Genomic DNA, 15,937 nt, shown 5'->3' on the forward strand with positions numbered 1-15,937 from the left:
TGAGAACGCTTTGTTGTTGAGATATGTTCCGCGTCCAAAGATCTTGCAAAATGTTGTTGTAATGTAAGGCGACTGCATACTTGCATGTAACATAATGAATTGCAGTACAACCGTGCAAAGTTAGTCTGCGGCACTGGTATCTTCAGCAAGCTGTCTACCTAGGCCAAGACTCCGGCAAACGATAACGTCATGAACCCATGAAAGTACATCACTACATGTATGGTGTACCGCATGAACGTGCATGTGTGACTCATCATCATGTGCCTGTGATGGCAGAACAACGTCAACAAGTGTCCCAACGCAGATAGATTTAGAGCTTAGTCGTCCGGCAATGCCCAGCAATCAGCTCGGTCCTTACATAAGGTCTATCTTTTTGTGTGTGTAGCTGTGTGATGAAATCCCTGTCACTGTGTCACTGTCAGCATCGTTAGTGGGTACCGTCGTTAGTCATTGCCTAAAACTGTCTAACAACAACAGAATCCATTCCCTAACGAACATCCAGCCAAATCATCTCATCCCAATATTAACAATGGCAGGGGACGATGCTAAAGACAGCAAGGAACTGCATCAAATGCTACATCCAGCTGAAAACTCGCCCTCCCATTCCCAGTTTCTGACAGTGACAGCATCTCCAAGACGCAGACAAGCTACACCAACCGATGCAGCGTCTGCTCACTCTGTTTGTCTGGTGGAAGTTGCTCCTGGTGACTCCTGCTTCTGCGGTAATTGCTTTTTCATGTCAATGACAAATTATTCTAAGTAAGGCAATATATGATTTAGCCTCGTTTAAGTGACATATCACATTCTAAAAGAAGAGTGACCATTTTGAGATTCATTCACTGCTTTGAGAGAGGGATATATATATGCATGAAGATTGCCCTAAATAATATTCATTGGGCCTATTGGTTTATAATTATATTAATTATGATTATAATAATTATGCCATTAATGAAGTTTTATCTACTTGAAAATTCAAATAATATTTTTGCTGCACTTAATCAAGTTAATGATTAGTTGATTTATGTTCAGGAACCTTGTGATGGATGAGTGTAAACTGTATGAATGAAGTGTTACACCTATTTGAGAACAAGTTGAACAACTCCATAACAATAACATTCAGTTTCGTTAAACATAAAACATATTCCAAATGTGTCACTCTCATTTTTCCACTCCAGATTTTGACAGTGCTGAAGTATATCTGTGTTCATTTTTTTGTTATTAATTTATGCAGTGTGTTGTTCTTTCAGACACAGATGGCGATTCATCGTGGAAGATGCCATTGTCCCATTTCACCAACAGGAAATCGAGCAAGACCACGGAAGATGGGAGGAATTTAACAAAGAGCATCAGGTTTGCTCACATTCCCTTTGAGTAAATAAACACATAAAATCTGTGAGAATGACAATTGACACACATTTAAAAGTGACAGCCTAGACTGCTGTGTCACCCTTCACAGCAGACTCTGCAGAGTTGTCTGCCATCCTTGACGGCTTGAGAGTGGGCCATTTGAGAGTAGCTCAATGTTTCTTGTACGTTATTGTATCAATTATGAATATATAACATACCGGTTAGACACCTGTCAGTGTCAGTTGTAGCTTTCTTTTTGTAATAGGGTCTGGCTGCTGCCTTATGTCTCTTTGTATGCTTTTGGGAACCTCAGCAGTTTTTACATGGCTATTAATTTAGCTCTAAAATTCTCAATCCTGTTTGAGTGGCTCTGCTTCCAAGGATAATTCTTGTGCTTCGGGCACTCAGTTTCATTTGGCACTAGCGAGCATGGATGGGACTTGACAATGACATGATATGATCAAAAATGGTGTTATGGCCATTGGTTCATTTTTTGTTCTGTTCCCGTCCCATGATCCTGGGAGGGACTTAAAAATAGCTGGGTTCGGAACTTTGGGGACTGAGTTCATTTAAATGGGGGAGAGTGTGATAGGGAGACTACTGGCGGTACTGCGCGTCACCCTTCACAGCAGACTCTGCAGAGTTGTTTGCCGGCCTTGATGGCTTGAGTGTCAGCTTTTTATAGTAGCTTGGCGTTTCTTGTACGTCAGACACCGGTTAGACACCAGTCAATTGTAGCTTTCTATTTGTAATAGGGTCTGGCTGCTGCTGTCTCCTTGTCTGCTCTTGGAACCTCTGCGTATCCACAGCAATTTTAAAGGGCTGTTCATTTAGCAATTTAAAGATGATTCTTGTGCTTCGGGCACTCAGTTACATAAAGATGGTAGATTTGTACAAATAAATCTGTTTCAAGATTTACAACAATTCAGGCATGAAGAAAGCCCATTCCGAAATTATATTTCATAACAAGAGGCGAAGCCTTCAAGGCTCACGTAAGAAATCGACAAACAGTAACACAAACTCAATCACTCCGTCACACATACACACACACACACACACACACACACACACACACACACACACACACACACACACACACACACACACACACACACACAGGCACACACACACACACACACAGTAAGCATAGGTGAAACTGTGCAAGAAAGCGAGACCCTGGATCTGCCAAGTAGTCTCGGCCCGCTCACAATAACAATGACCGAGACTTTCAGTAATTCCTTTGCGTGACGTCTAACCCTCTTACGTCATAATGTGACGTCTTCAAATAGTTTCTATCACACACGTCGAACACTTTTGACCGAGACTGACGTAATCCATAGACTCGGAAATGTTAAAGTTTCTATCACAGACATACACACGCACGCACGCACGCACGCACATACGCACATACGCACATACGCACGCACGCACAGACAGACAAAGTTACGATCGCATAGGCTACACTTACGTGAGCCAAAAATGAAGGTATTTCTCTTCAGGAAGGAAACATGTGCTGAAACTGTCATGTACATGTATACAATAACTTTTTCAAAAATAAAAAGACTGAAATTTTTCACTTTGAGCATTCTCTATTATTATAACGATGGTTTGTGTGGGGTTTTTGTTGTTGAGGAGTGCAGATGAACAGTTTTGTATTGCAGTTATTGGACCGCAGTGGTGTTTGATTTAGCTGATTTGCTGTTTGTGCAGACAATACTACAAGGCACAGGACAAGCTGATTGAAGAGTTTGAAACCTTGGCAGAGAAAGGTTACACTGATGAAGAGAGCTTGATTCAAGAGAGTTTGATGAATAAAGCTGCCGTGCGTCTTTCTCAGCTTTCTTTTGCAGCAAATCTGGTGAGTGTTTTGTTTTGCTACATGTCTGTAGTATGCCTAAAGGCCATACTTGAAGCTGGCAGAAAGTAAATTGTTTTGATCCAGCTAGGAGGGGTTTTATGGGTTGTGGAAGGGTTGCCTTTCTTTTGAAATACTAAGGCAAACAAACTTTCGTGACATTGTAGGCCAATCACTAGCGAGTGGCATGTGTCCGTAGGTTGTCATGGATCTGTGAACTGAGGGACGTGATCACATTGTCAATGAATATAGTCAGCTCCGATGTGCATATACTTCCAAACAAAAAGAGCATAATATTGAGCAAAGAGTGCAGAAAACATAGGCTGGGGCTAATTTTTACCGGGATGTCAGTTGTTGGCAAGATTTCACTGTTACGCGTGTTTGTTTGCCCCAGTATTTCCAAGGGTGAGCAACTCTTCCACAACACATAAAAACTATACAAATCTGGCATCTACGTTTTTGCTGTAATTATGATGCATTTCTGTTTAAACATTAATAATTTAATTGCTACATATTGAACTTAATTATTTTGATGGCATGTGCTTTGCCAGTTCAAGTACTGAGGTATACAGAAAGATGTATGCATGCGTTGTGTTTTAGTTACTGGTTCTGTGTGTGTTTGTGTGTGCGTTTTCCAACCAGTTTTTGCGTGCATGCATGTGTTTTGTATATATATATATATATGTATTCATTTTTTTTAAACAGCTAGCTTTCATTTCATTTACTGTTGCACATTTAGCCATTGCAGTGAAAAGACCGTTCAAGATGTACTACTTCACCCGTGTATGTTGTTGTTGATTTGTTCATATTACATGTATCACTGTAAATTTAGCCCCATATTCAGACTCCCTTCTTTTTAAGACCTGACTTTCTCAACTTTTGGAGCATTAAAAAGGGGAGTTTTACTGTAATCCTTATTTATTTCAGCTGCTGTTGGTTGCCAAATCAGTAGCAGTAGCGCTGTCCGGTTCTTTCTCTGTCATCTCAAGTCTTGTGGACTCTGCGGTGGACCTGTTGTCTGGCGTCGTCATCTGGTACACATCTCGAGCCGTCAAACAGTCCAGTCCATACAACTACCCATCAGGTATGTTATGTTGAAGATGTGGCTTTGTTTACACCTTGTTATCTGTTTTCATGATTGGAGGAGTTAGTGTGTGTCTGTGTAGTGTCACATGCACACACATACATTTACAAGCTCACACATATCATTGAGGGCCCGGTAGCTCAGTTGGTAGAGCACTGGACTTGTGATCGGAAGGTCGCAGGATCGAATTCGGGCCGGGACGGACACGGTCAACTTTATGTGCAGACCCAGAGACGGAAGCCATGTCCCACCCCCGTGTCATCACAATGGCACGTAAAAGACCTTGGTCATTCTGCCATAAGTGCAGGTGGCTGAATACACCTAAACACGCAGACACCTGGGTAGGGCGACTCCGTTGCTGCTAGCTTTCCACTGGGAGGAAGCGACCCGAATTTCCCAGCGATGGGACAATAAAGTAATGAAAATGAAAATGAAAAAAAAGGATGAGCGTGCAAGAGTGTTTAAGCAAGCAGCATAAGCCTGAGGAGTTAGTGTGTGTCTGTGTAGTGTCACATGCGCACACATACATGTACAAGCTCACACATATCATTGAGGATGAGCGTGCAAGAGTGTTTAAGCAAGCAGCATAAGCCTGAGGAGTTAGTGTGTGTCTGTGTAGTGTCCCATGCACACACATACATGTACAAGCTCACACATATTGAGCATGTAAGAGTGTTTGAGCAAGAAGCACAATTTTGTTTGTTTCAAGGAGAATGTATAGAAACAAAACACACAAATGTGAGTGCTGCAAGTATACTCTCTGAAGGCTGTTGTGGTGTGTCTATCTGCATGTGTGTGAAGACATATGTTAGTTTTCTTTTTTTTTATAGATATAATAAGGAAGAAACTGGAGAAGGTTTCATATTTTGATATCATTTGTGAGTGTGTGTGTGTGTGTGTGTGTGTGTGCGTGTATCATTTGTGTGTGTGGTTGGGTGGGCAGGTGTGTGTGTGTATGTCTCAATGTTCATTGAGAATCTAGATTGTATTTTTCCTTGCATTTCTTTTTCTCAGGGAAAAGACGACTGGAACCTTTAGCCATTGTGGTCCTGTCAGTCATCATGTCCCTGGCATCATTCCAGCTGATCATCGAGTCCATTCAGAAGATTGTCACTTATACCTCAGACAAGAGTGGTACCCCTCGTTTTGAGATCCCCACTATCGTCATCACTGCATCCACAGTGGGTGAGATATTCTGCTGTTTGAGTGCTTTTCTCTTGCTGTCATATTTGCATCTTTGTGGGCTTCTGTCTGTCTTTCAGTACGTCTGTCAACACTCAAATCTCTCATGTTTATGGGCCGATTGAGCTGATATTTGGTTTGTAGCTTTGGTAGTGGGAGCATGGCTGTAGTAAAGTGCAATCCTCTTTTTAAAACCTAAAACAATCTGAGAAAATTAGGTGTCAAGGGTCGTAAAAGGGAGGGGGTCTTATATTCGTTGTTTTTTTTAAAAGGGGGTTCCACTGAAGCACAAAAATTAGATTACTGGTATATTATATAGTAGCTTGAATGGAATTTTTGGCGATACACCTGGGACACTTCAAACTGGATTGAGTGTCAAAATAGCCATCCATTGATTCAGTACTTGGTGTTCCTTTCGTTGCTTGATACTGCATAAAGTCTTTAGATTTTACCACGCTTTTCTTGTCATTGTGAATTACTTTTTCTTCTTCTTCTTCTGCGTTCGTAGGCTGAAACTCCCACGTACACTCGTGTTTTTTGCACGAGTGAAATTTTACGTGTATGACCGTTTTTTACCCCGCCATTTAGGCAGCCATACGCCGTTTTCGGAGGAAGCATGCTGGGTATTTTCGTGTTTCTATAACCCACCGAACTCTGACATGGATTACAGGATCTTTTTCGTGCGCACTTGGTCTTGTGCTTGTGTGTACACACGGGGGTGTTCGGACACCGAGGAGAGTCTGCACGCAAAGTTGACTCTGAGAAATAAATCTCTCGCCGAACGTGGGGACGAACTCGCGCTGACAGCGGCCAACTGGATACAAATCCAGCGCGCTACCGACTGAGCTACATCCCCGCCCACGAATTACTTTTTTCATCTGTGGCATTATTTTCTGTGACAGCGGTCTTGTAGAGTAGTTTATCTCAAAACAACACTTGTTTATGAGGCTAATATATTGATTTGCATTTTATTCAGACAGTAGTATTTTAACCAAAGCTTGCAGATTGTGTGCTGTGCAAATTTTGGACAAAATACTTATTAGATTCCGAAAAGAGTTTCAAAGGAGGGGAAGCCACCATATGAATTTCCAGGGCAGATTTTCTTCTTCTCTAGAATGCCAAAAGAGTGTGTGCTCAAAGAAGTTCCTGAGTTTTTGTGAGTGCAGTTTGTTTGTTTGTTGTTTGTGTGTGTGTGTGTTTTCTCATACTGGCATATTATAAATGGTACAAGTGTGTGTGTGTTTATTAGTTCTATTTCAGCCAAATTTTATGCAAAATTTGTCTGTTATTGTTGCAGTTGTGAAATTTGGCCTGTTTCTGACGTGCTACTTGGTTGGCAAGAGACACGGCGGCCTGTCCAGCTCTGTGGGCGTATTGATGCAGGACCATCGCAATGACATCCTGTCCAACTCTATGGCTCTCGTCTGTGGATATTTAGGTAGGGTTCATGCTTGTGGTATAAGCGCTGAAAGACTTTCACAAGACAAGTTCTTAAACTATGCTGCGTTTTGTATTCACTGTCACAGTTATCAATGTCAGTGTGTATTTTTTATTTTGTTTTTCACAGTTTTCGGGTCCTCAATAAGTAGTTATTTCATGTGAATAAAGTAGGACCTCAAAAAATCTGAGAGAATCAGGTCTTAAATTTGAAGAAGTCTTAAAATGGGGTTAATTTTACAGAGGTAATGAACGGAAAGTCTGATAAAACAAGGTCTTAACAAGTCGCGTAAGGCGAAATTACAATATTTAGTCAAGTAGCTGTCGAACTCACAGAATGAAAGTGAACGCAATGCCATTTTTCAGCAAGACCGTATACTCGTAGCATCGTCAGTCCACCGCTCATGGCAAAGGCAGTGAAATTGACAAGAAGAGCGGGGTAGTAGTTGCGCTAAGAAGGATAGCACGCTTTTCTGTACCTCTCTTTGTTTTAACTTTCTGAGCGTGTTTTTAATCCAAACATATAATATCTATATGTTTTTGGAATCAGGAACCGACAAGGAATAAGATGAAAGTGTTTTTAAATTGATTTGGACAATTTAATTTTGATAATAATTTTTATATATTTAATTTTTAGAGCTTGTTTTTAATCCGAATATAACATATTTATATGTTTTTGGAATCAGCAAATGATGGAGAATAAGATAAACGTAAATTTGGATCGTTTTATAAATTTTTATTTTTTTTTACAATTTTCCGATTTTTAATGACCAAAGTCATTAATTAATTTTTAAGCCACCAAGCTGAAATGCAATACCGAACCCCGGGCTTCGTCGAAGATTACTTGACCAAAATTTCAACCAATTTGGTTGAAAAATGAGGGCGTGACAGTGCCGCCTCAACTTTCACGAAAAGCCGGATATGACGTCATCAAAGACATTTATCCAAAAAATGAAAAAAACGTTCGGGGATTTCATACCCAGGAACTCTCATGTCAAATTTCATAAAGATCGGTCCAGTAGTTTAGTCTGAATCGCTCTACACACACGCACGCACACACGCACGCACATACACCACGACCCTCGTTTCGATTCCCCCTCGATGTTAAAATATTTAGTCAAAACTTGACTAAATATAAAAAGGAGGGAGTCTTAAAATAGGGGTTAATTTTACAGAGATAATGAACGGAAAGTCTGATAAAACAAGGTCTTAAAAAGGAGGGAGTCTTAAAATCAGGGTTCATACGCTCCTTGAATCTCCTTGAATCCCCTTGAATTTTCAACCCCCCTTTTCAAGGACCTTGAATCTCCTTGAATTTGAAGAAAATGGTCATTCTTGTGTTTAACCTCCTTGAACCTCCTTGAATTCTGAAGTGCAGGCAAAAAAAAAAATGTTAATATTAAAGTTTTTCAGCAAAATGAAGCAACTTGACATTTTTGTTCGTTGCTGGAACGGGCAGCAAGTCCAAACGGAATACTACGCTTCCAAATTTCTTGGACATGCTTATGCAACCACCCTGATTGATTCTCTGGAGCCTGCCATGGTGGAGCTGGGATACCGGAAATACTCCTTGAATACTCCTTGAATTTCACTGTCAGGTGTCTGTATGAACCCTGTAAAATGGGGTTAATTTTACAGAGGTAATGAACGGAAAGTCTGATAAAACAAGGTCTTAAAAATGAGGGAGTCTTAAAATGGGGTTAATTTTACAGAGGTAATGAACGGAAAGTCTGATAAAACAAGGTCTTAAAAAGGAGGGAGTCTTAAAAGGGGGGTTCCACTGTATAAGATCAAGACAGCAATGTATCAAGAGGAGATAATCAAGGAAACTCTTCCATTCGGGGGCCCGGGTAGCTCAGGTGGTAGAGCACTGGACTTGTGATCGAAAGGTCGCTGGTTCGAAGCCGGGCCGGGACGGACACAGGTCAACTTTATGTGCAGACCCAGAGACGGTATCCATCTCCCACCCCCGTGTCACCACAGTGGCACGTAAAAGACCTCAGTCATTCTGCCATAAGTGCAGGTGGCGGATACCACCTAAACACGCATACACTTGTGTATCTCATCTAAAGTCGGGTTAAAACCCGGGAACATGCCCCTAATGGCTTTGCCGTGAGGGCGTAAAACTTGAATTTCTCTCAACTCTTCCATTCATTATTCACTGATGAAAAGAGGGGTGTTTGGGTTAGTGTAGACTTAATTGCTTCAGCAGTGGGGTCTCTTACTATGTTAAACGCTGCAGCATTTGATGTGTTTCAGGATCCTACGAGTTTGCTCAAAAGACAGGTGAGCAAAATGTGGTGTTCATCGATCCTGCAGGAGCAGCTGTCATTGGTGCCTACATTCTGGTGTCCTGGTGGAATACTGGTTTAGGTTTGTCGTTTTCCTTTCTCCTCTCTCTACTCCTCTCCGACACACACGCATTCCTCCGAGCAAGCGCGGTGCTCCCTCAGAAAAAAAAAAATTGCTGAACAGTTAAAATTATTTTCAACCATTATCAGGGGCATAATCATGAGAATGGAGTCTATCCCTTCACTTCACTACAGTGGAACTCCCCTGTTAAGCCCCCCCCCCCCCCCCCCCCCCCCCCAAGTTGAGACTTCCTCCCTTTTAAGACCCTGTTTTTTTTCACATTTTTGGTTCATAACCTCTGTAAATTTACCCCCATTTTAAGACTCCCTCCTTTTTAAGACGGGATTTTCTCAGCTTTTTGGAGGTCTTAAAAGGGGGGTTCCACTGTCCATGCTTCATGTTTTAACATCCCGTTTCTCTCATCACATTGCAGAACAAATCCGCATGCTGACAGGGGTGTCGGCCAAACCAGAATTTCTGAGCAAGATCACGTGGATCTGCCTGAACCACAATCACCAGATCACCATGATCGACACGGTGCGTGCTTTCCACTTCGGCAATCGTTTCCTGGTGGAGGTGGACATCGTTCTTCCCAAGGAGATGATGTTGGACGCTACACACGAGATTGGTGAAAGCCTTCAGCAAAAGCTGGAGAGTTTGAGGGATGTGGAACGAGCTTTCGTTCATGTGGACTGGGAGACGGAGCACAGGCCTGAAGCGGAACACAGAATTGACTGATAACACGTCCTGAACACGATACAGTGGAACCCCCCTTTTAGGACCCCCCAATTAAAGACTTCCCCCTTTTTAAGACCTGGATGATTATTTTTTCTCTGATCACCTGTGTAAATGTACCCCCGCCCCACTTTAAGACTACCTCCTTTTCAAGACCTGTTTTTCTCTGATTTTTGGAGGTCTTAAAAGGGGGCTGGCTGGCATGCCTTTCACGCCTGGTGGCGTGTAGGGCAGCGACAAAGGACCTCCACTTTTGTCTGTCTCTTGCAAGCCTTTCCAGGGTCGCCCAGGAGTGGTTGAGGTCCTTTGATTCCCCCTCCACTGTTCGTCTCCAAGTCTGCTTGGGTCTTCCCCGCTTCCTCTTTCCTTCTGGGGTCCATCAAAGGGGGGTTCCACTGTATTTCCTGTATTTTACCTGACAATTCTCAAAAATGCCAGAAATGATATCAGCAATTAGTTGTACACACACTGATTGGTGTTTAGTTTGACCAGTGTGGGTTTATTTTTTCCCTGTCAGACATAACGCAATCATAGTGTTTTAGATGTGGTTTCACATCTGCAATGGGTCATGTACACTTATTAATATTTTGTCTCACCGGGGTTTTTTTCTCCGTCAGATTTAATGCAACCATAGAAGAAGAGACTGCAGGTGAGAAGAACCAGATAACAATGGAAATGTACTCGCCAAAACACCAACAATAAAAACAAGAATAAGGACCGATTTTGACGTATGTCTTCGTAAGCTACAATACTAAAAAAATTTTTTAAAAAAGGACAAAACGAGAAAGAAAAAAATCAGAGAAGAAGACAGACAGCAAATAACGTTATACTAAAACAAGTCGCGTAAGGCGAAATTACTACATTTAGTCAAGCTGTCGAACTCACGGAATGAAATTGAACGTAGTCCGCCGCTAGTGCAAAAGGCAGTGAAAGTGACGAGCCTGTCCGGCGCGGTAGCGGTTGCGCTGTGCTTCATAGCACGCTTTACTTTACCTCTCTTCGTTTTAACTTTCTGAGCGTGTTTTTAATCCAAACATATCATATCTATATGTTTTTTGAATCAGGAACCGACAAGGAATAAGATGAAAGTGTTTTTAAGTTGATTTCGAAAATTTGATTTTGATCATAATTTTTATATTTTTAATTTTCAGAGCTTATTTTTAATCCAAATATAACATATTTATATGTTTTTGGAATAAGAAAATGATGAAGAATAAGATGAACGTACATTTGGATCATTTATAAAAAAAAAAAATGTTGTTTTTACAATTTTCAGATTTTTAATGACCAAAGTCATAAATTAATTTTTAAGCCACCAAGCTGAAATGCAATACCGAAGTCCGGCCTTCGTCGAAGATTGCTTGGCCAAAATTTCAATCAATTTGATTTGAAAAATGAGGGTGTGACAGTGCTGCCTCAACTTTTACAAAAAGCCGGATATGACGTCATCAAAAACATTTATCGAAAAAATGAAATACAAACTCTAGGGATATCATACCCAGGCACTCTCATGTCAAATTCATAAAGATCGGTCCAGTAGTTTACTCTGAATCGCTCTACACACACACAGACACACATACACCACGACCCTCCTCTTGATTCCCCCTCTATGTTAAAACATTTAGTCAAAACTTGACTAAATGTAAAAAGAACAACAGTGTTAAAGATGTGTTTTGACTGAATGATATGACAGAGTTGATTTTTGTGAGAGCCAAGATACGTCATTGTGAACAAACACAGGTTTTTAAAATGGCTAGTGGCACCACTGGGTAAGGATTGCAAGTGTATGGCTGAGTAAGGTAGACTGAAGAAGACTGAGATTGTGTGAATCGTGAAAACTGTCTGGAGAAGACCGTTTGTGTTAACATGGATCATTAGTCTGAATATGGGAGACTGGGTAATGTTTGTACATGTGTTAGTGTGGATCAAGAGACTAAAACGGGGAGACTGTGTTTGCATTAATTTACAGACCAAACACAGGTGTGTGAGGGTGTAAGTTTGTACCCATTGGGATTCTGAGACAAACTTGAAATGGTCCGAGTTTGTGGATATTGTAAGCTTGATGAATGTTTTGCATTAATATATCTACCACAGTCGCCTATGCCCCAACCCCATGTTCCGTCTTGTAGGTGAGTTGTTCTTCAGTACTGGTGACAGAAAGGGGGAAAAGTGGTCAAAATTCAAATCTCTAGTTTTGTTTTTGAAATATTGCTTTTCATAAAGCAGAAATACTGTAGTATCTGTTGTACATAAGAAAAAATCACTGGTTCACACGGTTCCTACATAATCTAACTTTTAAAGCTGGTTCTTGTGTGTCTGTGTGTATGTTTGTATGATGACGATAGGACCCGAAACGGCTGCACGGACTGAGACAGGAATTGCAGAGAATGTTCTTTGCCACTCGAGTCGTGTCATAAGGTACTTTTGGAATAGCAAATTTGAAAGGATTCTTCAAAAAACGGCGGAAAACATTATATACCCTGTGAGCTATCGAGGATCCTCCCCGTCTGGGCTGTCGAAACATGGTCTTGTTAAAAGACGTTTTCAAATGCGGTTAACGGGGAGATACACTCGAAGCACATTTAGCGAAGTTATGTTGCCAAATCATCAAAGATCAACATTTCACTACACGGATCGATGCACACAGTCGAAATAGATGTGACTTTCACACGACCAAAGACTACTTACTAGCAGACTAGCAGACGACAAGATCTAAATATTTAGATCAGTGAGAGCAATCCGTTGAAGAACAGTTACTCCGCTTATTCGTCTTCAGTTAAGCTTATTTCCCCTGCCATAAGTTTCCTTGCAGATCTGCAGTCGCGTAGTGAAATGAACTACTGTCATCGGAAGATTCTTCTCAGTCACAGCACAGTAAGTTCTATGCTGACAAAAGTCACTTTCGGACAACACGACGATTGACTTAATTTATGAGCCCAAAGGTAACAATATCGACAAGAATGTACGCATTTGACATTAAATGAAACATTCATAGACAGTTTCCAACTCACCAGATCTGCCAAAGAGCCGTCATTTGTGAAAAAAACGATGATTTTAATCAGACAGGTATCGGAAACAAGTCTTGGTCACCTGCGTTATTCCTTCCGAGGCGACGTGACGGCGCCACATTTGTTTGTTTATGGCTGTTTATCGCGAAACAACACAGTTGAAATTTGTGTGTAAAATACCACAAATGTGTGGTGAATCAGTTCGTCATCTGCGTTTCGATGGTAATTCAGTCAGATTGGAGTTACTTTGAATCGAAGGCGAGGGTAACCTGCGTTATTTGTGGGACGGCGTGAACAAATTTGATTGCAATATTTTATACAGAAAGTAAATTTCAATGATTCTGGCTCAGACTTGTAGATCTGTTATGCAGTGTTTTGGTAGCGTATCTGCTTTTCTGCTATGAAGCTCATTTGGAGTGATACGCTGATCGAAGTGGGGTACCCTATGTGGGACATCAGCCGTATGCAGATTACGCCTCAGAACACTCTCGCATTTCACAAAGACAACAATAATTTGCAACATTTCAAGAACTGCATCAGTTTTATTAGATACTATTTCAACAAAAACAGCACAAACACGACTATTATCAACAACACAGAACGGGAGGTAAGTCTTCAAAGACGCACCAAGTGTGCGTTCCCATTTTAGGACGCCATTTTTGCTAGCATTTTCACAGTAAATCGTAATATTTCCATATCTATTGAATGATTTTGTTATTTTCTTTGATTGTGCCGATTCTCCTATCTCTCTGGCATGTACTGGGTGCTTTGTGACCAGTTTCTCCCCTAGACTGTATTGAAAAAATGCGTCCGTCTGAGCTGACCCCCACTTGTGACCAGTAGCAAAGAACAACTCATAAGCAAGTTGACATGATCTGCATAAAATCGTCTTTCATTGCAAGGAATATCGGATTGTCTTATTTTGAGATTAAGCTCTGGGTGTGCATATAGGTCTTTTAAAATGCAGCTAGAACAACTGTTAGTTGCTGCAAAAAATTGTGTTCAAGTTGTTTTGTGTGTATTTTTTATTTTATTTTTTTTTTTTATGAAGAAAAGAGGGTTGGGAATAAAACTCACGGAGGATCCTCATTTTTTTGTGGTGAATGGTAACTGTACTATTATTTTGTCCGAATGTTTTCTTTTTCCCGCTTGACCAGTCATACATGCAACTGTTTTGCTTCCAGTACTCCATCGATTCCAAGCTATTGTCATGTTTGCCTGGTAACCCTAACAAAGTGACCTGGGCGGGGATGTAGCTCAGTTGGTAGCGCTCTGGATTTGTATCCAGTTGGCCGCTGTCAGCGTGAGTTCGTCCCCACGTTCGGCGAGAGATTTATTTCTCAGAGAGTCAACTTTGTGTGCAGACTCTCCTCGGTGTCCGAACACCCCCGTGTGTACACGCAAGCACAAGACCAAGTGCGCACGAAAAAGATCCTGTAATCCATGTCAGAGTTCGGTGGGTTATAGAAACATGAAAATACCCAGCATGCTTCCTCCGAAAGCGGCGTATGGCTGCCTAAATGGCGGGGTAAAAACGGTCATACACGTAAAAGCCGTGGGAGTTTCAGCCCATGAACGAACAAACAAACAAACAAAGTGACCTGGTCTTGTTAGATACATGTTACGTGTGTGTGTGTGTGTGTGTGTGTGATTGTTTTGCAATCTTAATCAGTCTGTCTTTTTGCGCAGACAAAATACAAAAGAATTGGTCTCAGGTGAATACAAGAGCTGGCGCGTGTTTAAAAGGAAGGGAACAAAACCCACAAGTTGTGAAATTTACCTCATTTAGTCCCAGATTTGATGTGATTTTTGAGTGATGTAGTAACTGTATGTGTGCATTGCTTGGAATGAATGCTCCGAATTTTTTGGATGATTTTTACTGATCAATGAGGAGATAATTGTGTGTTAAAATAATCAACAAAGTGATAATTATTATTTTGCTATCATATTAGTATTGGATTATTTACATGTGGAGAATTTTAATGGTAAAATGTCTTATCACTGAACCATTCCAAACAAATATTCAGTATTTTTTCTAGCTTTAACTTTTCTGGTCAGCATGATTTATTGAATCTCGGTCAAAAGAACCCAAGTTCCCTCAGCAAATTGTTTATAATGATGTAACAAAGCAATCTTGTTGGGTGGTTTTTTTTCTTTCATTTTTTTTACTCATAATCATATATATATTGGTTTAGATTTTAAGAGGTACCTGTTGATCTGATTTCATTGTGAGTGAACGCATACTTTTGTGTGATATATTTGGAGGATTTAACTACTTAAACTTCCAATTCTCTTGCAAATTCAGTGTGCCCACAACTTTCACCTACTGAATATCATCAATGTTAATATTTGTTCGTAGTTGTTGGTGTTTTACAGATATTATACAACTCAGACTGTAATCTCTTTTACCACCCCCCGCGGGTTAGGGGGAGTCCCATATTGGTTGGGACGAGAAAGAATTTACCCGATGCTAACCAGCATGTCGTAAGAGGCGACTAACAGGTTCTGTTTCTCCTTTTACCCTTGTTAAGTGTTTCTTGTATAGAATATAGTTAATGTTAGTAAAGATTTTAGTCAAGCAGTATGTAAGAAATGTTACGTCCTTTGTACTGGAAACTTGCATTCTCCCAGTAAGGTCATATATTGTACTACGTTGCAAGCCCCTGGAGCAATTTTTTTGATTAGTGCTTTTGTGAACAAGAAACAATTAACAAGTGGCTCTATCCCATCTCCCCCCCTTTCCCCTATCCCATCTTCCCCCTTCCCCCGTCGCGATATAACCTTGAATGGTTGAAAACGACGTTAAACACCAAATAAAGAAAGAATCTCTTTTACCCAGGATATCGTGTCATATGGTCATGATCCTTTTATTTATCAGAACCAATAGGGCAGGAAAGGAGTTATGTTTTTGTCTGCAATGAAATCAAATGTAGATCT

The 15,937-nt window shown here is 40.8% G+C and overlaps 1 protein-coding gene across 1 annotated transcript; it reads left to right on the top strand.

The window, feature by feature from the left end:
* LOC138978270 (uncharacterized) lies at positions 1 to 10,998 on the top strand. The gene is made up of 8 exons (XM_070350936.1): positions 1 to 722; positions 1,248 to 1,350; positions 3,058 to 3,205; positions 4,130 to 4,286; positions 5,301 to 5,471; positions 6,766 to 6,906; positions 9,165 to 9,278; positions 9,691 to 10,998. Exons 1-8 carry the CDS (start codon positions 530 to 532, stop codon positions 9,993 to 9,995), a joined length of 1,332 nt encoding a protein of 443 aa, XP_070207037.1. The 5' UTR covers positions 1 to 529; the 3' UTR covers positions 9,996 to 10,998.
* Positions 10,999 to 15,937: the final 4,939 nt, after the last annotated feature.

This window comes from Littorina saxatilis, linkage group LG10 (assembly GCF_037325665.1).
Source record: "Littorina saxatilis isolate snail1 linkage group LG10, US_GU_Lsax_2.0, whole genome shotgun sequence".
Taxonomy (NCBI): domain Eukaryota; kingdom Metazoa; phylum Mollusca; class Gastropoda; order Littorinimorpha; family Littorinidae; genus Littorina; species Littorina saxatilis.